We start from the raw sequence: 20,881 nt of genomic DNA, 5'->3' as shown, positions 1-20,881 counted from the left end.
AAAAACTCTTGAAAAAAAAAACATTTCTTTAATTATAATACATTTTTAACGTCTTCTATTTTTTAAAGCATTGAATATTTTTGGTGCATCATCATAGAAGATTTTGCCTTTACAAGGTATTTGTCCATCTTACATAAGTGCATAAAAAATTTTAACGTCTTACATGAAGAAACCTTACCTGCGGTAAATACGTGGTTGCAGAGAAATGTATTCTGAAAGGGGTTCCGTGGTTGTGTTCTGTTCGAAAAGTTTCTGAACAATACTGGTAAATAAGGAGGCTAGATAATGGGGCAGATGTTGAAAATAATGAAAGATCCAGGAAGAAAAGTGAAACGGATTTTATTCTAAATGTCGTAATTCGAAGCTTTTTCCAAAATACGAGAAATTCGCAAATTTTGAAATTTATTTATAGAATGCGCGAATTTCTCGCGGTAATAATTTTTTAATGCGAGAAAAGAAAAAAATATGCGAGATTCTCGCGCTGTAGTAAAAACACTGACTAATGAGAACTTCTGTTAAAGAATAAGTATGGTTATTACTTGTCATAACACTTATGTGAAACAGTATAGAAAAATAATTCAATGCACAAAATAACATCTGTTGTCTATCCTTTCACAAAACAGTTCACTTTTGGAACCTATTTTGTTAAGTCGATGTGTGGTTTTGCATATGACCTTGGTCAGATAATGTGGTTAGCATTAAACTGGTACCCCTCTCTCTGAGCTTCCACACAAAAAGCTTTCAGCCACAATCGATTTAACTGAACTCACCACCCCCAGATCCCTACCAGTAGAGTGATCGACGCCTTTACTGATTGCACTGTGCCTGAACTAAAAGTTATTGACTGTACTGTCTTAGCACAGTTATTACATTATTTGTATAATGTATTACGTTGCATTATTTGGCTGGTCAGATGGCCGAGCAGTTAGCGTTCCTGACTGTTGTTGTAGTTCATTTACATCGCACAATGGGCTATTGCCGACGGTCTGGGAAACATCCCTGAAGATGATCCGAAGACACGTCATCACAATTTCGATCCTCTGCAGAGGGGATGGCACCCCCGCTTCAGTAGCCCAACGACCTGCAGGCGAAGTCGAGCACTTAACGGTAGAACAGTTTAATGAGGACCCATACCGCACATCCTCGGTCCCTACGCAGACTGATCCAAGTGGTCACCCACCCGCACATTGACCACAGCCAGTGATGCTTGACTTCGGTGATCTGCTGGGAACCGTGTCTTGACAATCAGTCCACTGCAGGACGCGTGTCTGACTGCGAAACCAATGGCTGCTTGTTCAAATAACACTACTCTGGGCATGGATGCTTCTCTGTATGTGTTGTCCACCCTATGAACGGGTATCTGTAGCAGTGTGGAGTGGATAATGTTGCTCACCTCCATGACTTAGGTTCACAGGTGCCCACCGAGTAGCGTTGAATGAGCAAAACTTCCGCCATCTTCCCGGGTGAAGGACGTGAAAGTTCAGTACCTTCCATTAGAAGAAGAAAAAAAATTACATTAATTGTATTATTGTATTTGTGTTATGTTGGTTAAAGTAATGTGATTGTGCTCACATTTTATTATTTCTTGAATAGGTAGAAGAAGTGGTGGTGAATCCAGAAATGGATTTAGTTACAATCTATGTTCATGATGGAGCTATTATTAAGGGCAGGAAGGTATATCATTTATTTACTCATATCAATTTATAAATATCAGGGGTCTGTCCAGGGCGAATTTACCACAAAATGCAGTAGAGCGCCGATTATCCGAACTGCTCGGGATCGAACGTAGTTCGGATAATTGGAAAGTTGTTTAAAATCTAGTTTAAATTTTTATTATTTATGCACTAACTTCCCTTCACACTTTTTCCAAGCTTAGGACTGGCAGTACTATCTGAAATAACTGGCGTGTTTAAAAGTTTTTTTTCCTTCCATTTTTAAATATTTTTATTTATTTATTTTTTTTAAATGTTTTTTTTATTTTGAATTTTTTTTATCATATTTCAGCTTTTTATAATTTTTTGTGTATTACTGATTTTACCACATTTTTCTTTATTTTTCCATTGCAAAGGATATCAAGCAAAGATTTTTGTTTCAAAGAAGATGCTCTTTTTTGAGCAGCCATATCCCTTATTCTTTTTAAATAAATCAACTAAATTGGATCAACATCATTTTGACATTTTAGCCAATTCATTGCAGTATCTAATGAATTGCATGCTTCTATATGAGAAGGTCCACTATCTTGTACTTGAACACCTACTTCTTCCTCTTTGTCTGTGGAGTTAGATTAGATTAGAAGATAATTTTCCGTTGAAGAGGGCTAAAGGGGTATGTAGGTTTAACTGTATAACAATACATGTATGTATGGCTACAGTAAGAAAACTCCTAAAAAAGGTTGTAAATTAAATATGATCTTCAGATATAGTGGATATTATTTATTCTTTTAAATTTAGAAAAATTGTTGCTAAGTTAAGTATTGTAACGTTAAAAAAAGAAGGAAAAAAACGAATTCGGACGTAGTTCGAATAATTGGACGTTCGGGTAATCGGCGCTTTACTGTACTTTAAAAAAAGCAAGTTCCAAGATTCTCCGCCTCCTAAACGTTTGTTTTTGTATCCCCATAGAAAACTATAAATCCCAGAATTTTTTTAAATTAAACAACGAGGTTCTGTCTCTATAAACTATACAGGAAGTCAAAATTCAAACATTATTCTAAACATTTGAACATTATCTTTAGCATTATTGTAAATTTATTCAAACATACCTTTATTTTTTTATTATTAATTTTTTCTTTATTTTTTTATTAAAGTTTTTTTTATTAATTTTTATTCAAAAATGTTCTCAAAATGAAAATAACTTTTAGTTCTAGTACTGTTAAATGCAAGTTAAAAATTTAACTATGGACAGTGGATTTTTAAATTTTAAGCAAAATTATATATTTAATATAGCAAAATTATTTTTTAATATATGGGGAAAAATATATATGGAAATTTACCAGTCATAAATTATTTTATTTGTTGTGACAATTTTTGAAAATAATTTCTTATTTTACCATATTTTGGTGTTGATTTTTTAATGTAATTTTTAATGTTCACAAATTATGTCTAAATTTTCACAAAATAGGTACCTCTCGAATAAACCTAGACAGATCCCTGTTTTGATTTAAACAATGCTCTGCTAACTCTTTTGGAAAAATGTGGTAAAATCAGTAATTGACAAAAAAAAAATTATAAAAAGCTGAAATATAATTAAAAAAAAAAAATTTCAAAATGAAAAAAAAAATTTAAAAAAATAAAAAAAAAATATTTAAGAATTGAAAAAAAAAACTTTTAAACAGGCCAGAGCTATTTTAGATAGTACTGCCAGTACCTGGAGAAAGTGAGAAAGGAAGTTAGTGCATAAATAATAATAATTTAAGCTAGATTTTAAACAACTTTTCATTATCTGAAACCATGTTCGGTCCCGAGCAGTTTGGATAATCAGCGCTCTACTGTAGTTAAATTTTTTAATTATGTTTAAGTTCCTAAGAAAACTTCATTAGAGCTTCATAACTAATTTTTTTTAAATTTACATCACCGTTAATAATAAATTGATTTGCGATTGCTAATACTTTTACTTCCCAAATCAATCTACTGTCATGCCCTTCCAGCACATGGAAAATTATGCCACTCCAACTAATTGTTTTACCACATTGCTGGTTTTCCCTTACAAATATTTTACAAAATTTTACTCCATGGGAAAAAACCTGGAAATTACAGGGAATTTAAAAATCACCTGAAATAATGGGAAAAATGCGAGGAATTTTTCTTCTTTCTTTTTTTGTTCTTCATGAACTCGGAAAATGATTGGTTTCTTATTTTCGTCTTTTAAAAAAGGGTGACCACTCAAAACGTAATGTATGAAATATAGAAAAGAATTCAAAATATTAATAAAATTAAAAAATATTAAATAAAATTAAGACTATTTCAAAACAGAAAAAGCGCAAAAATTGCTGCTAAAACCAGATTTGAAAATGACAATATAGAAAAGAATTCAAAATATTAGTCCAAAAAATTAATAAAATTACAAATAATAAAATATCTAAATGGAAAAAATGAGCTTAGCAGCAGAGAAACCAAGAGGAATTGAATTAAACAAATGAGACAATGAAGAAAAATTTATAAAAACATTGAAAAAAAATATGACAAAGCTGACCAGCTTTGAATTGTCATAAAATGCAAAACTTTTTCTATCAAGAAAGCAAGACAAAAGTCAAAAATTCGCTTTCTCTGACTTTTGTCTTTCTTTCTTGATAAAAAAAGTTTTGCATTTTATGACAATTCAAAGCTGGACGTCAGCTTTGATTGTCATATTTTTTTCAATTTTTTTTTTACTATTTTTTTTTTCGTTGTCTCATTTGTAATGTATGAAATACTTAAGGATGACTATAGCATTTCATTTACTCTAGCATTATTTAAGTATGTTCAACTGTTCTGTACTTCTGATCTGTTCCTTACGTTCCTTGTTGCTGGAAAAACTTACGAGGAAGTAAGTTTTTCCAGCAACTAATAAATATATATAGCTCACACTGTGGAACACAGTAATTGCTGTGTTTCCACTTATTATAGTGTGTATAATATGTACCGGTAAAACACAGGGAAATTTTTCTTCTAGATTTGAGTAGCAACTCAGTGTCATTAAAAAGGAAATATTTGCGTTCTATTATGTGTATAAATACGACTAATTATTTTTTAAATTTATTGAAAATATTTATCTTGAATCGAAAGATGTTTTTAAATTTGGGGAGGGGAGAAATGTCCCCATCAGCTTTTACTGTATTTTATCCTTGGTGTGTAGCGCTTTTAAATAGTGCTTATTTTCAAATTTCGCTTTTTAAAAGCCCTTAAATGTGCTTTTTTGTTAGGTATTTTTAAAAAGTACTTAATTTTCGGTTTTCGAAAATGAGATTTTTCTTTACCGTGCCGATTTTTGCCACGTATTAGGCAAAAACGTGCTTTTCACATTGTTCTATTCAACGGGTTCGCAATTCATCGAACCCTAATCCATTTCAGCCTACGTCGGTCCATAGCATATGAAAACGCTAATCATTTTACATGTTTGATGAAATTCTTGTGAGACCGCATGTGCGTCCACTGAGCTGAGTACAGTTAGATTCTAGCACTCTCATGTGCAACCCTGCTTCATTTTACAAGATATTCTCAATTTCAGGCTTCATTTTCCACCCTCTGATATCAAAACGAATAATCTCTCTATCTTTTATGTTGGCTAATACAATCAAGAAAAGAGTTCTCTGTCAGAAACTAGTTATTTTATTATGATCATGTAAAGTCATTGAAAATTATTTTGCATTTTGTTAATGTACATAGTGCTTAAAAGGTGCACCCTGTTATCCAATGAAATGGTCTAATTATTCTATGTTTTAGGCAGAACACAAAACTTACCACATGAAAATTGCAGACATTGAAAAATTTGAAGAAAAGCTGAGGGATGTGGAGAAGCAACTGAATCTTCATGGCGGACATTCTGTTCCAGTTGTTTATGAAAGAAGTAAGGAGAGTGCTTGGATACTTCTGCTCTCACTGATTGCTGTTTCACTCATGATTATGCTACTCTTCAAGAATGTTCAGATAAAAACTCCTCAGACCATGGATTTTTTTGTAAGTCTTAACATTAGTTGGAAACAAATCATTGAAATAAATGGAATTTAGTCTTTTTTCGGGTTTTGATTAAATTAAGTAATATTTTTAAATTAAGTAAAAGTAATGTTTCTTAAATTAATTAACATCTTTAACCGCTTCCCTTGTTATCCCGAGTTAACTCGGGTATGTATATATTTTATTTTATAACCGTCGTTGAACGGCCGACCCAATTTTATTCGTTCAGGACTACTAGTGGTGAACTCTGTAGCCTTGTCATTTTGAACCCAATCCAGAAGACAAGGAAACTCCTATATCGAGTATTGGGAGAAATTTGCCTTCATGGAGGAGTTTTTGATGGAGCTAACCCCCATTTGCATTACACGGAGAGGAAGACCACGAGAACCTCCAACGGTTAGCCTGACGGCAAGGGGACTCAAACCCACAATCCGTCTGCCACTGAGGATATTTCATGTCAGCACTGTGGTCAGTGCAAGCCTGATGCAGAATTCGTATCGACTGGGATTCGAACCCGGTTCGCCTCATTGGAAGGAGAACGCTCTATGCCCTGAGCCATTGCGGCTCAGGTATTGCAAATATTTATATGTTGCAAATATATAAGTATATTGCAAATATATAAGTATATTGCAAATATATAAATATATTGCAGATATATTGCAGTATATATTGCAAATATTTATTATTCCGAGTAAACGCAGGCATAGCAGAATTTGTCAATAAGTTTTGATTTATCACGTTTTTATTCGGCCAGAAGCAAAACAAAAAATAATAATAATCTGCTGCGATTGGAAGTTTGCCAATTTCTGTTTGTGAGTTTAACTGTTTGTGGGATTGCAGACGTGGTTTGTACAATTGTATATATATGATGGTGGATGAATTTTCATAGAAAAAAGAGTAAAAAAATGACATTCACGAGCGAAAGTGAAAGCAATGCAGATGATTTTTCAGATTATGAAGACGTGAACCTATACAAAGACTCATATTTAACTTTTTTTCATTTGAACCGAGATAATTTGGGATGGTGAACTGATGGTAAATTAAATATTTCTTACAGGTAAAAAAATTAACATTTCAACTTAGAACTTGTGTATTATGTTTTGTTTTAGTTCCTTGTATTTATTAATGAAATAAAAAAATATGTTGATTTTTAGCATTTTTTTTTCTTCAGAAAAATTGGTAAGGGAACCGAGTGAATTTAATCTTTTTCCTGTTTTGATTAAATTAAGTAAAAGTAATATTTTTTAAATAAGTAATAATAATATAAAATAAAGTTAAAATAAAGTTTTTTTGTGCTTGATTAAATAAAGTACTATTTTAGCCTTTCACAAACTGTATTTGTAATTTTTATCCCGTGTTTAATCACTTCAACCTACGAAAGGGAAATTGGCTCCAGGCGTGGCATTCAAATGGTAATTTAAGGCATTAAAAGTTTAAATTTGTTACTAGACTATTATTTTTCTTAAGAAATTAAATTTTTTAAATATATAATTATTTTGCTTAATATATTGACTGCCAATCTTACGTCCGTGTGGGATACTACTTCAGTAATACTCGTAGCTAGGCGTAAACATGTTCAGCAAAATATTTTATGAAGAATAAAATCTGATTTTTTATCTACGCGATCTAAGAATTTTGCATGATGATTTGTATTTACGCGAATGAAAAATTCAATATCCCAATTTGTATTTTCGTAGTTTCAATCTCCAATATCTCGTTTCATGTTCACGTATTATTCACGTAGTTTGTATTTTCATACTCCAATATCTTGTTTCATGTTCACGTATTTTTAAAAATCCATATACTGCAATTCTTGTAAGAAGTAAGTTTTTTATGAAAATATTTTAATGAAAAATTCAATATCCCAATTTGTATTTTCATAGTTTCAAACTCCAATATCTTGTTTCATGTTCACGTATTTTTAAAAATCCATGTACCGCAATTCTTGTAAGAAGTAAGTTTTTTCTTAATTACTTACTATAAAGTTTTGATATTCTTCATTAGTAGATGATTTAATTATAAATGTTCAAAAAATGATGATAAATATGAAACATGTATGGTGCATAAATTGTTATCCTGATATAATACCTGCCAACTCTTCCAGAAGTTTTACGGATTTTCCTCCTTTTTTCCGTTGCTTGATTAGTGTTTTGTTTTTTACTAAAATGAGCAAACGTTATTTACAATCATTTAAGGAATCATACTTTAGTGATTTCCCTGACATTTTACGATCGCGAGATGGTGATAAATACGCATTTTGTAGCGTTTGCTCATGCAACTTTATGATTTGTCACGGCGGAAAAAATGATATTGAAAAAGGCTAAACGTACCACTTCATCAATAGTCAAATTTTAGATTAAATCCACGACGTAAAAGCTTATTTTGTCATTTGTGCCAATTATTATAACAAGGTTTCTTTCTTTTCTTTTTTTGATTATCTTGCTTAACCAAGTTATGTCTTACATCTGTTTTTCATGTTTACTCTTTTTTTTAAAAGTTTAATATTGAAATTTTTTTTAAATTTCATACATTGCTACATAATTTTATTGCAATACTTTTGACTTAATTAACCTTTTCTGAAATTATTAAAGCAATTAGTTCTCTAATTTTATTATAGTGTCCATGATATCAATAATATATATATTAAAAAGTAAGTTTTAGTTAACTTCCTGGTGGATGCAACATGTCTTAGTTATCCATGCTTAATTAAAATGTTTTGAAGCGTTCTTGGAAGTGTGAATTTTTTCTTTAATTTTAAAAATATGGTTGGAGTCCTGTGTTAACCTATTTATAAATAATTTTTCTTTTATGGATTACATATTTTTTTCTGAAAATAACTATATTAACTTAATAATTACTTTATAAACATATTCAAAATTCTATTTTATTGTGATCTCTATATATGTTTAACAAAATGAAAATAAATTTTTGCATACAGAGGAAGTTATTGGAAGTATGTGTGTATATAATATGTGAAGCAGTTTTTAAGGTTGTACATATAATAAATATAAATTCTTACTAGCTCCATCATTCACCTCTTCATAGATTCATGTACTTATGGTGTGGTATTAGATGTACAATTCTTTATAAAGTTTACTATTCAAAACTGATTTTAGTATTGTAAATTATATCTACTTACTCTGAGATTAAAAAAGGGAGTTTTTGATTATCAATTCTCAAATTTTGCGTTCAAATTTATACTGTATAAAATCTTCTGGAGTTTTTGAACTGGAGGTTGGCAGGTATGTGATATCAATTTTTTGTGCATAAAATTTTCATTTTGTGTTACAATTTTGCCTTCTTATTTTCAGTCTCAGCTTGGAAGAGCAAAATTTACAATTGTTGATTCATTGACTGGATCAGGCAAAGGAGTCCACTTCAAAGATGTGGCGGGTTTAAAAGAAGCAAAGATTGAAATAATGGAATTTGTAGATTACTTAAAACACCCTGAGAAGTACAAGGTATTTCATTTAATTGTTTTGCTGTCCTCACTCTTACATTTCCATATCCATATCCAAGTAATTTTGTAACTCCAAAAGACAAAAGTAACTTCCAAATCTAGTGGCAAACAAAGGACAAATCAGCTTTCATTTAAAACTTTTTCTTTGAATCTAACAGATTTATATTGAGTACGTTTTAAATTAGGAAGGCATTGGCCCACATTGGGCTGTCTGGCCAACTATGATGATGATGAGTTTTAAATTAAGTTACATAAAAATAACTTTTTTTTAAGAGAAAAGAAAACTACCTTCAAGAAAATTATTAGTCAATTTTTATTGTATCCAGGATTCCTCTACCTCCTGTTCGCTCTGCAATTTTGTGACTCATTCATCTGTTTTTTTTTTTCTATCTTAAAAGTCAAAAAAAATTTTGTTTATAAATGATATAATTATTATAATTTCATGTCAGGGCATTTTGTTAATATGTTCAGGGTATCTGCGCACCTGGAAAGTCATGATTTTAACTTTTTTCAAATTTTTTAAATCAATGAAAATCATGGATTTAGGTCGCCGAAAAATCTAATTTTTAAAATGGAATTTGCCCCCTTCCCCCAATTTCATGGTGTTCCGAATATCTGAATTTGTAACAAAATCCCCACTTGCAGTCATATTTGATTAAAATATAAAATGTTTTTATTGTGTTCTTTAAAAATTATGGTGTTTTTTCAAAAAAATGAAGAAGAAAAAAACGTCATTTCTGGAGCGAATTATCTTTTAAACCTCTGTAATTTCAGAATTTTTTTCTATTATTTATTTTTTTATTTTATCAATTTAAAATTCTAGCTGAAGCAAGGCAGTCATTGGTAGATTTTTTTCATTCCGAAATGAGAACAGAAGTATTTATTTCCTTTCTGATAAACAAGAAAAGTATCTTTAGAATATAATTCTTTAGGAAAAAAGAAAAGAAAAAAATATTTGCTTTTGTATTTTTTGAGCTATTTTATTGCTTCCACTCTTTCATTACTTAATTTAAAATCTATAAATATGAAGATGCTGATTATAACATTTTTGGTTATACTTATCCTTTCAATTAATTATTATAATGCTTTTTAAAATTTATTGTTCTGTTTTTTTTTTTCGGAGAAAATAGTAACTTCATTAAATCATAAAAAATTCTGGTAATTAGTCATGAATTTGAAAATCTGAAATGTAGCAGATATCCTGTATGTTAATCTTAATAAAATGAATAATTACTCAGGTTTGAAAAATAATCAAATTTGGTAGGAAAAAAATATTTACATTTTGGGAAACATAATGTGTGACACATTAAGAAATAATAAATGAGAAGTAAATTTTAGTTCATAACAATATATATAGCTGTAACCTTATATGACAGTTTTTTTTTATATATATATTTGGAGTTTTTATATTTTTAGAAATAGAGTGAACTCTCACTTATGCCCCAGTGTAAGGGGCCAAGAGAAAAAAGCGCACAAGTGAAAAACTTCAAAATTCTAAAACGCAATGTAAATTGCAGTGACAATATGTATAAATATGTTTCTAAAGATAAAATGTTAATATTTATACTGTTTTGGTATTTACTATAACTATACGAAGAAAAAATTTAACGTACCTTAAGATAATTTATTTTCTTACAAAATAATTTTAATGCATGTTTGTATTTGTTTTTGGTGACGTATTTCAAGAACAGTTTTTTCTGGTTCATATAAATGTGATAAGGGGGAGTTTCAGAAGCAAAATTAAGTTGTAAATAGTCACGAATAGTGTCTAAAGCTTCTAATACTGCTGTGTGATTTGGAGGAACTTTATCATCCTCCATGTTCTGATCGTCCACAAGTTTTTAGTTCTTCACAAAAAATTTGAGTTTTATGGGAGGGGGTGAAACATCACATGATAAATTTCTAAGAAAAGTACTTGACGTCATAATATGCTGCACAATAAATTGTCCGATTACTACTGACACTTAACAGACTACCACCTGTTCTTTACTCATGATGTCCATCTGACTGCAAGTAAGTGATAGCGGCCATTTCATCTTTCGTATTCCAGGTGTCTTTTTTTTTTCTGGAAAACAGCTTGGGAGTAAAACTAATTTCTGTACAGGAGGAATGGTCCTTTTCTAAAAGATGAATGGGCTTTCATTGTTGTTGGTGTAACAGATAAGGCACCCTATTCAAAATTCTAGAAAGAATGTCTTTCCAGAAACAGCGAAAATGAAAAGGTCACATGGGGAAGAAAATTCAATATCATCTAACAACATATATTTCTTTTAATCTGTAACAAGGATTACTTATTTGCTTCATTTTTAATTTAAAACATTTTTTTAAAAAGAAAAAAATATTTAAAGGATAAAAAAATTTAAATGTTAGCCTAAAATTTCGGCGCAAAACCTGGAAATAACAGGGAATTTAAAAATCACCAAAATTAATAGGCAAAATGCAGGGAATTTTGATTTTTTCTTTACAAACTGGGAAAAATACAGGGAATTTTGTTTCTTATTCCCTTCTTTTAAAAAATTTCGACCAGTCAAAGTGTAATCTATGGGATATTTAACCATGATATTTCAGCTAGACTAAACTGTTTCATTTACTATAGCATTATAAGAATGTTCAGCTGTTCCTTTTTCTTCTTCTTGTAAGCCCCAATATAGCTCACACAAGAACACAGTGATTGCGTGTTTCCTCTCTATATATTTTTAATATAATATATGCCGGGAAAACGCAGGGAATTATTTTTTCCAGGTTTGTTTAGCAATCCTGGTTTTACTTTATGTTAGTTGATGTATCCAGGGTATCCGTACACCTGGTAAGTCATGGAAAATCATGAATTTCGGTATTGAACAAAATTTTTCATGAAATGTCATGATTTTAACTAATTTTTTAAAAAAAGATCATGGAAAGTCAGGGATTTAGGTCCCGAAAAGTCAAATTTTTAAAATGAAATTTACCCCCCCCCCCATTTTATGGTGATCCGAATATCTGAATTTGTAACAAAATCCCCACTCACTGTCCGTGATTTCAGAATTTGCATTATTATTTATTTATTTTAATTTTATCAATTTTAAATTCTAGCTGAAGACAGCCAGTCATTCGCGAATTTATTATTTTTTTTATTCCGAAATGAGAACAGAAAAAATCAGTAGTATTTCTTTCCTTTCCGATGAACAAGAAAAGTATCTTTAGAATATAATTCTGCAGAAAAAAGATTATTTATTCTTTCATATTCTTTTCAGCTATTTTATTGCTTTAACTCTTTCTTTACTCTGTTTTTTTTAATTTAAAATCTATAAATATAAAGATGCAGAATATAGCAGTTTTGGTTATAAGCATCATTTTAATTAATGTTATTATAATGCTTTTTTTAAATTGTTGTGTTTTTGTCGGAGAAAATAGTAACTAAACGTTAAGTCATGAAAAGTTCTTGGAATTAGTCATGAGTAGTCATGGATTTGAAAATCTGAAATGTAGCAGATGCCCTGTGTATCTCAACAAACCCTGATATTAAGAGTGGCTGTTTAGAAACACAATATTTTTCATCCAATTTAAACTTTTTTTGAACCCTTTATCAGAGATGATTGTGCTTCGTAAAAAATTCGGATTTCTGGACTTTTCACTAGCTGTTCCGGAAGTTTCCGGAAATCCAAGGTCCAGAAGTTTCAAGAAATCATCAATCACATTTATGAATAAAAATTCTTGTATATTTTATTTAAAAATATTAGAATTTATATGTGCTTTGCGTCTCTTTCATTTGTAAATATTTTTAATGGTAGAATAATAAATGTGGTTAGAGATAAAAGTAAACTTATACATAATTATTCATTTGAATTATGCTGTATATAATTTATTTAGAGTTTCATGTTTTGAAAATATCAATGATTTAAATTTTCAAACCTTTTGCGACGGGAAGAGCAAACGCGAGCTTATCGCTGAGGCCGGCAGACTCTCTCGCGAGTGTCTGTCCAGGACCGGAAGGTTTTTTGTTGTTAAGCCTGAATCCATGAAATTACCGAAATATCAACGTGTTGTTTAATAATGTTCTGTAGAGTATTTAAACTGCATGTGCTTTATATATATTTCTATAGATACTTTATTTACGTAAGTTATTTCTTGTTTAAATATATATTTTACACATTTTATTTTCATTATGTACTTACCATTAACTTTTAACATTATATATTTGGAAACTAAATATATGACTTAGAATTCTTTTTCTGTATGAAAAATTTGAAAACACTAACATTGCAATAAAAACTGGACCGCAAATCGAAATACTTAACGCTGTAGCGGGGAAAAAAACTCCCCTGCTTACTGTAAACAAATCCCTATGTGCAAATTTAAAGAGCTGTCATAAAACATTTCGTTCTCCTCCATTCCTTCCCCCCTAAAAACCACGTGTATGTAAGTCGTACTACTCCCATTTTGAGTAGGAGGTCAAATCTACATGTACCTGAAATCATATGGACATATAATGCCATCTTCTGGCAGAAATGTTATTTTTGAAACGTTCCACGGCACTGGCACAAATGAGTGACGGCCGGGGGTGAACGAGGAAACGCTCTGGCACAATGGTGTGATGGCTGGGAAGTGAGTGCGTTTCTTGCTGGCACGTATATGTGACAATCGGCACGAAAGGGTTAAAGACATTAATTTTTTGAAATGCGTTATTAATGATTTTACTCAAGAAATTTTCAGGATTTTTGAGTTGGGCTCACAATCACCACTGCTTTATGCTCATATTCTATACTGCTAATTTATTTCTTATGTTCTTTTAAGAGTTTGGGTGCAAAAATACCAAAAGGAGTTCTTTTATTGGGCCCTCCTGGATGTGGAAAAACTATGCTCGCGAAAGCAGTCGCTACTGAAGCTAAAGTACCATTTTTAGCTATGGCTGGTTCTGAATTCATTGAAATGATTGGAGGTAAGTAGTTTTATTTTATTTATGAATTAAATAAAAGTCTTTCAACTGAATAAAAATATATTTTATTTTATAACCGTCATTGAACAGTTGACCCAATCTTTGGGTTCACGACTATTAATGTTCAATTCCGTAGCCTTGTAAATTTTGAACCCAATCCAGAAGACGAGGGAACTCCTGGATCAAGTATTGGAGGAATTTGCCTTCATGGAGGACTTTTTGATGAAACTAACCCGCATTTGCGTTACATGGAGAGGAAGACCACGAGAACCTCCCACGGTTAGCCTGGCGGCAAGGGGACTCTTAACTCATGATCCACCTCAGCATGTCACGTCAGCATTGTGGTCAGTGCAGGCTGGAATCGGAGTTTGTATTGAACAGCCATCGCTGGGATTGAACCCTGGTTCACCTCATTGGAAGGCTAACACTCTATCCCCTGAGCCATCCCGGCTCTAATAAAAACGTTTTTTGAACTCATAGTTTTAAATATTATTTTGGAATAATTATTTTTTAATTCCACTCTTATGCATATTGCGTAAAAAAATGGAACACCCTAAGTAACTTTTTATCAGATTTTCATGTATTAAGACGCAATTTTAATGGTTTGAAGAACTAAGCTTGGAGATGCTATCACTTGATGTCTTGTGAATGTATCTAGATTAACAAAAGAGCATTTTTAAAATAATGTTCTATTATATGTTTTTTGTTGTTTTATTTCAGGTTTGGGAGCTGCAAGAGTAAGAGATTTATTTAAAGAAGGACGTAAAAGAGCACCTTGCATTATTTATATTGATGAAATAGATGCTATTGGACGAAAAAGAAGTGGAAGGTATGTAATCTTAGGGTGGTTTTTATTAACAAGAGAGAAGATTTCTTTGAATTTTTCACACCTCCGAGAAATGTGCCATTTGGTATTAGACATATATATATATAAATAGAGAGAGAAAGGATCTGTCTAGGCATTTTGTGAAAAGTCCGGTTTTTGTAAAATTATGAAAAAACTACTCATAATTTGTGAATATAAAATATGTGTTAAGTAACATTTTTTCAACTAGGTTCCTGCTTCTGTGAATTTGTGCAAATGTCCTGATTTTGCAAAAATTGCTAAAAACCTTTTCAAGAAGTTTTTAAATTGTAAATAGATACAAGATTCTGCTGAACAATTGCTGCTACTAAATTAGAGCTACTTAATTTTTGCTATTTAGCCTATACTGCTCAACGCAGAATATTAATTTCGGACAAATAATGGAAAGAAAATCACTCACATTTTTAATAATTTCAATTGACATATTTTAAATAACACAACTTAGTTATGTATCACTATTAATGTGTTACGCATTGAGTAAATTTAAACAATTCTTAAATTTATAATATTTTATTTAAAAATTTGCCAGAAATTAATTTTTGTCTTCATAACATTCTATTAATTTATTTTATGATTAAATATAAATTGATCAATTATTTATTTACAAAAAAAAAGAAATTATAATTTAATATCAATAAGAATGTGCACACGATATTTGTAAAAGTAGAAATATCTTCTTAGAGAACTCCATATGGAATTTAAACTTGGGGAAACTTGGAAAACTAAGTTCATTTCAAACCGTCTTTCTTACTCCTTCCCGGGAAGGGTTTATTTGGTTAACAAAACAATAATGAAGATAAACAAATTTGTGAAGGGTCCGATTAAAGGATAAGTTATTTTGTGAAGGGTCCGTTTTTATGAAAATAGTTAAAAACTATTTTGAACTTATTTCATGTGTTCTATATACTTGCAGCTTATGCTCAGTAAATAAAACTTATTGTTTTTCTTAATTTTCTTCGTGTTTATTTGTTTTTATTTATTATGCTATATATATATATATATATATATAATAATAGTAAATATTACAAAAAGAAATTTACACTTCTGTTTTCATATTTTGTAATCTGACAATCTTGTTACAAAAATATTTTAAAATATTCTTGAAAAATTTTGTAAGTTCATTTGAATTCGCTACTTGCTTTATAGATTTCGTTTTATGCTTTATTCTGCTTTTTCTTCACATTTTATTTTTCTGTTTTTACGCGATATTTTTACTTAATGTATTCTATTTCATTTGTTGTAATTTTTGTGTAATTCTTTTTTTTAGTGCTCCTCACGCTATTGTATTGATCTGTTTTGCTTTGGCTATATTGATACAATATTAGAAAGCAGTCCTTTTTGTGAATATAATTATGTGAGGTGATAAAAAGATCATATCTTTTATTTTCAAGATTTTTTTAATTATTTTTTTCTACTTTATTTCACGAAGAAATTTTTTTCTTACTTAATACGAAAATAGACACAAAGCCATGTAGAACATGAACAGTGGCCGGAAAAACATTATTTTTGTAGTTTACTACATTTACAACTACTTTGTTACATATACTACTTTGTTATATATATATATGTAACATAAAAAGCTTTAATTAATCTTTTTATATTATTCCTTTTCTGTAAATCCATTTCTTCATTTATTATTCAAAACGAAATGCTTTCTCAAACTTTTAAATTCACATCCTGTCCTTTAATCTATTTTTTGCTCAATTATGCATTAATTAAAAGTAAGACATTTTCCCCTTTGCCCTTTGTGGGAATCGTGCGACCTATTAAATAAACCAATTACAATTACTAAGATTTTCCTTATTCTCTAAAATGAAACATTTTACGGATTTACTTTGCAAGATAACTAACTTATATTGATACTAACTTATATTTCCCTAACTATAATGAGGAGCACAACATTTCGTAACCGCTTTTTTGATAAACGTTATCTGTCTAATAATTAATNCATTTATTGCGCATAAGCTGCAAGTAAATAAAACTCATAAGATAAGTTCAAAATGAAGATAAAACAAGGGAAAATTACAAACATATGAAGAAAGAGGAAAAAAGAAAAATTATATAAAAAAAACAACTGGGGGCGGAAATAATAATAAAAAAAATTCGGAAAATAAAAGATATAATCTTTTCATCAGCCCACACGATTATATCGGCAAAAAAGAGTGCTTTCTAATACTGTATCAATACAGCAAAAGCAAAATATATCAATACAATAGTATGAGGAGCACTCAAAAAAATTTTACAAAAATTATAACAAATAAAATAGTACTCAATAAGTAAAAATAACACGTAAGAACAGAAAATAAAATATAAAGAAAAAACAGAAAGAAACATAATCTATAAAGCGAGCAGCGAATTCAAATGAACTTACATGTACAGAAAATTTTTCAAGAATGATTTAAAATATTTTCGTAACAAGATTGCCAGATTGCAAAGTATGAAAACAAAAGCGCAAATTGAGCGTAACTAGAGGAGTTTTGTTTTAAAATGCGTTCGTACTGCATTACTGAAGTGCGTTTGATTTGTTAGTTACCAAGGATGGGCCTGAAAATGGATGTCCGCAAGGTAATATAATTTAAAGAAGTTGACTATAAATAATTTTAGAAAATAAATATTTAAGAAAAAAATAGAAAAGGGAAAAAAAACACGCATTGCCTGTTTTGCACATAATATTGGACACAGATTTGCCCGAAATAGATTAGCACATGGAAAAATTATATAAATTAACAAAGAAATTTATTAGTAAATAATTTTATCCACGGATTGGCCCGAAATGGATTTGCACATGGAAATATTGTATAAACTAATAACGAAATTTTTTAGTAAATAATTTTAGCCACGCATTTGCCCGAAATGGAAAAATTATATAAATTAACAAAGGAATTTTTTAGTAAATAATTTTGACCACAGATTTGCCCGAAATGGATTTGCACATGGAAAAACTATACAAATTAAGTGGACAAAAAACTGAATCCATTGAAAAAAAGGTATGTTTTTTGTGTCTGATTTCTTAATTTAAAATATCATCTACACTTATTAATTAGCATATATATATATGTATTTAATTTTTGCATATTTCGTTATAACGTTTCGTTATTTAAAATTTTTACACACAGTAATAAAATTCATTTATCCAAAGATCACTGTATGCAAAAAAAAGATTATAGTAAATATTTATTATTCTATTTAAGAATGGTACAAAAAAATTCGAATTGTAAGATATGCAATTTTTTTAATCATTTTAAAGAGCGTAATATTACATGGCAAAATACAAAAGTTTAGCCAAATCGGTCGAATAATTCCTGAGAAATCAAATTTTAAATGTCTTACTTTTTTTGAAATGGAGTGAAAATGAATGAAAATTGTCAGAATAGTAAGTGGAATATTGTCGACCGATTTTGCTCAAATTTTGTATTTTGCTACATAACATTACATTCTTTAAAATGATGCAAAAAAAAAATCTTGATTTTTTTTACTGTTCCTAAATAAATTAATAAGTCTTTGCTAAAAGTTGTTTTTTGCATGGAATTATCTTTGAAAAAACCTAATTCATAATTGTGTGTAGAAAATTTTAAATTTGCTTGCAAAATTCTCAAGACATAGTGACGAACCATGCAAGAGGTAAAATTAGTATTAAGATGTTCAAACTCTGGAGCTCGATCCTAACCAAAATATTGGGTCCATATTTTCCAGATTGCAACTGCCCCCTCTATTTTGGGGGCCACAAATCCGTATCTATCGAAACAAAAAAAGGTGTGTTTATTCTGCTAAAGTATGTTTTTGTGTCTGATTTCGTAACTTAAAATATCCTCCGCACTTATCAATTGGCATATTTGAGATCACCTCTCGAGACATTAAGATTGAGTCCTAAAATCTGAAAATCCAATCATCATATCAAAAGTTATTCAGGTTGGTCCCTTTTTTTTTCTTTTTTTTTTAGCACACTGTACATACATTGTACTTTTTCAGGGTTGCCACTTAACAGGGAAAAACGAATTTGCCCGAAATGGATTTNAAGTTTTGTTTTTTTTTTAATTTTTTTAAAATCAAGTTTAGATATTGTTCTTTGTTGGAATAAGTTCATGTTTAGATTAAAGATTCCCTCAAGTAGAGAGGAGGTCAAGATCATTCATTTAGATTAAAAATTGTTTTTCGGTTATAATTTTTTTACTTCGAATAATTACTAATACAGTAGGACCTTGAAAATCCGGACTTCTGAAATCCGGAAATCTCTAAAATCAGGCTCATACGCCAGCTCGTCAGAAAAAACTTTAAAAAAATTTTTAAAAATAAATTTTAAAAAACTCTTAAAATAAAAATTTTAATGCAAGAGTGCAAAACCGCGTCTCTTCTCCAGCAATGAAAAGGTAGGGGTGGGGAGTGAAGGAAAACTCATAGCTGATAAGGAAATTCCAGTCATTCTTATCAGCTCTGTATAGATAACAAAGAATATAAAGGGGAATTCCCTCAGGAGGAGGAATTCTTCTACTACCTTGTTTTTCCTCCCTTGTGAAGAAAGAAAACTGGTTCTTTTTTAACCTTGAAGCTTAGGAGGCGGGGACAAGTTCTTTCATCCCCCAACAAAAAAAGGATTAGTATCAGCTGGTACAGTCTAGTCTAGAAGCATCGGTTTCAGTTATAAGTTAAAATTCAGCTCACGTTTTAAGCCTATATTTTTAGTTTTAATTGCTAAAAATATGTTATCTAAATGATCGTTTACAGGGAACAATGACGAAAGTTTGATTTTTAATGTCTCTTATTTATTATTCAAAGTGTATATTTAAGTTAAAATTGACGTCGGAGGTCTACACACGCACGTTTAATCGCAAAATCGGTCTGGCGAATTCGAAACTTCGATAATCCAATCAATTTAAGTAAGGTATCTAAAATCCGGAAATACGGACCTTCCAAACCCCCCAGCAGTCTGGATTTTTGAGGTTGCACTGTAATAATTATGTGTCACCTTCTCTGATTCATGAAATATGTACATGTCATTATGTCAAATTGTAACCTTATCATTATGACAAATCATCATTAATAATTATTTGGGCTTCACGATGGTGAAATTTAACCCAAGTCCTGAACTTAGGTTTAGTGCCTCTTTAAAAAATATCAAGTTTTTTGTTTTCAAAATTAAAAAAATCTCAGTTAAAAATAGTTTTCTTCTGTAAAAAATAACCAAAATGTTAGCTAAAGTAATATAAAAAATACCCAAATTTTTAAGCATTTACTTCTACTTCAATAAAGAGTTTCTAAATTATGAATCTAGTATTAAATACTAGTAGTATTTTTTAAAAGTATAAAGGAACACTAAATACATATTATTCATATAAACATGGCAACATATGGAAAAAAAATTCGGTTAATTAATAATTAATTCCCTGTGGCAGAATCACAGCGACATTGTCGCAGCACGTTACAGAGTTTTTGCAAAAGGATTTTTTTTATTTTTTTTTGGAAAGTAAAAAATAAAATGCTTTTCTTTTCTACAAAAATTTCGATGTAATATTTGAATCATGCATTTGAATATATAATTTTTTGGCTCACTCAAATTATGCCAATAGTATTGTAAATCAATGTAATGTTTCGATTGTGTTTTCGGCAGTTATTGATATTGGTTTTCGCGTGGTTTTTAAATATCTGGATATATTTAAAACAATATGGAAAATTAGAATCGTGCATTTGAGTATTTACTTTTTAAGGCAATGATTCTATCAAATTTTCGGCAGTTATTGCGATTGATTTCTCCATAGCTTTTAAATCCGATAGTTTTTTATACGATATTATTTATTACAACAATCTAATCTCGAACCGAAACAAGCATTTGAGGAGTTCAATCTTTTTTTTGTTTGGCAATTGCTACTACGGATTCCATGATTTTTTTATTATTTTTTATGGAGATGATTATTTACAAAATGTGAAGAATAAATAATTTATAATTTGTGCCCCCAACAAACAAAATGCGAGAATATCACCCATAATATAAGAAT

The 20,881-nt window shown here is 30.0% G+C and overlaps 1 protein-coding gene across 1 annotated transcript in view; it reads left to right on the top strand.

The window, feature by feature from the left end:
* The window catches only part of LOC107447654 (SPG7 matrix AAA peptidase subunit, paraplegin), a 73,928-nt gene that overhangs the window by 18,242 nt on the left and 34,805 nt on the right, over window positions 1-20,881 (top strand). Inside the window, exons 6-11 of the mRNA XM_071187048.1 lie at window positions 1,594-1,674; window positions 5,421-5,654; window positions 8,963-9,112; window positions 13,885-14,029; window positions 14,747-14,941; window positions 17,802-17,878. Of these exons, the coding sequence (XP_071043149.1) occupies window positions 1,594-1,674; window positions 5,421-5,654; window positions 8,963-9,112; window positions 13,885-14,029; window positions 14,747-14,941; window positions 17,802-17,878 (882 nt within the window). The remainder of the gene's footprint in view (window positions 1-1,593; window positions 1,675-5,420; window positions 5,655-8,962; window positions 9,113-13,884; window positions 14,030-14,746; window positions 14,942-17,801; window positions 17,879-20,881) is intronic.

The sequence above is a fragment of the Parasteatoda tepidariorum genome, chromosome 10, assembly GCF_043381705.1.
Source record: "Parasteatoda tepidariorum isolate YZ-2023 chromosome 10, CAS_Ptep_4.0, whole genome shotgun sequence".
Classification (NCBI taxonomy): Eukaryota; Metazoa; Arthropoda; class Arachnida; order Araneae; family Theridiidae; genus Parasteatoda; species Parasteatoda tepidariorum.
The sequence above is the reverse complement of the archived record's forward strand: the minus strand, read 5'-3'. Positions and strand labels throughout refer to the sequence as shown.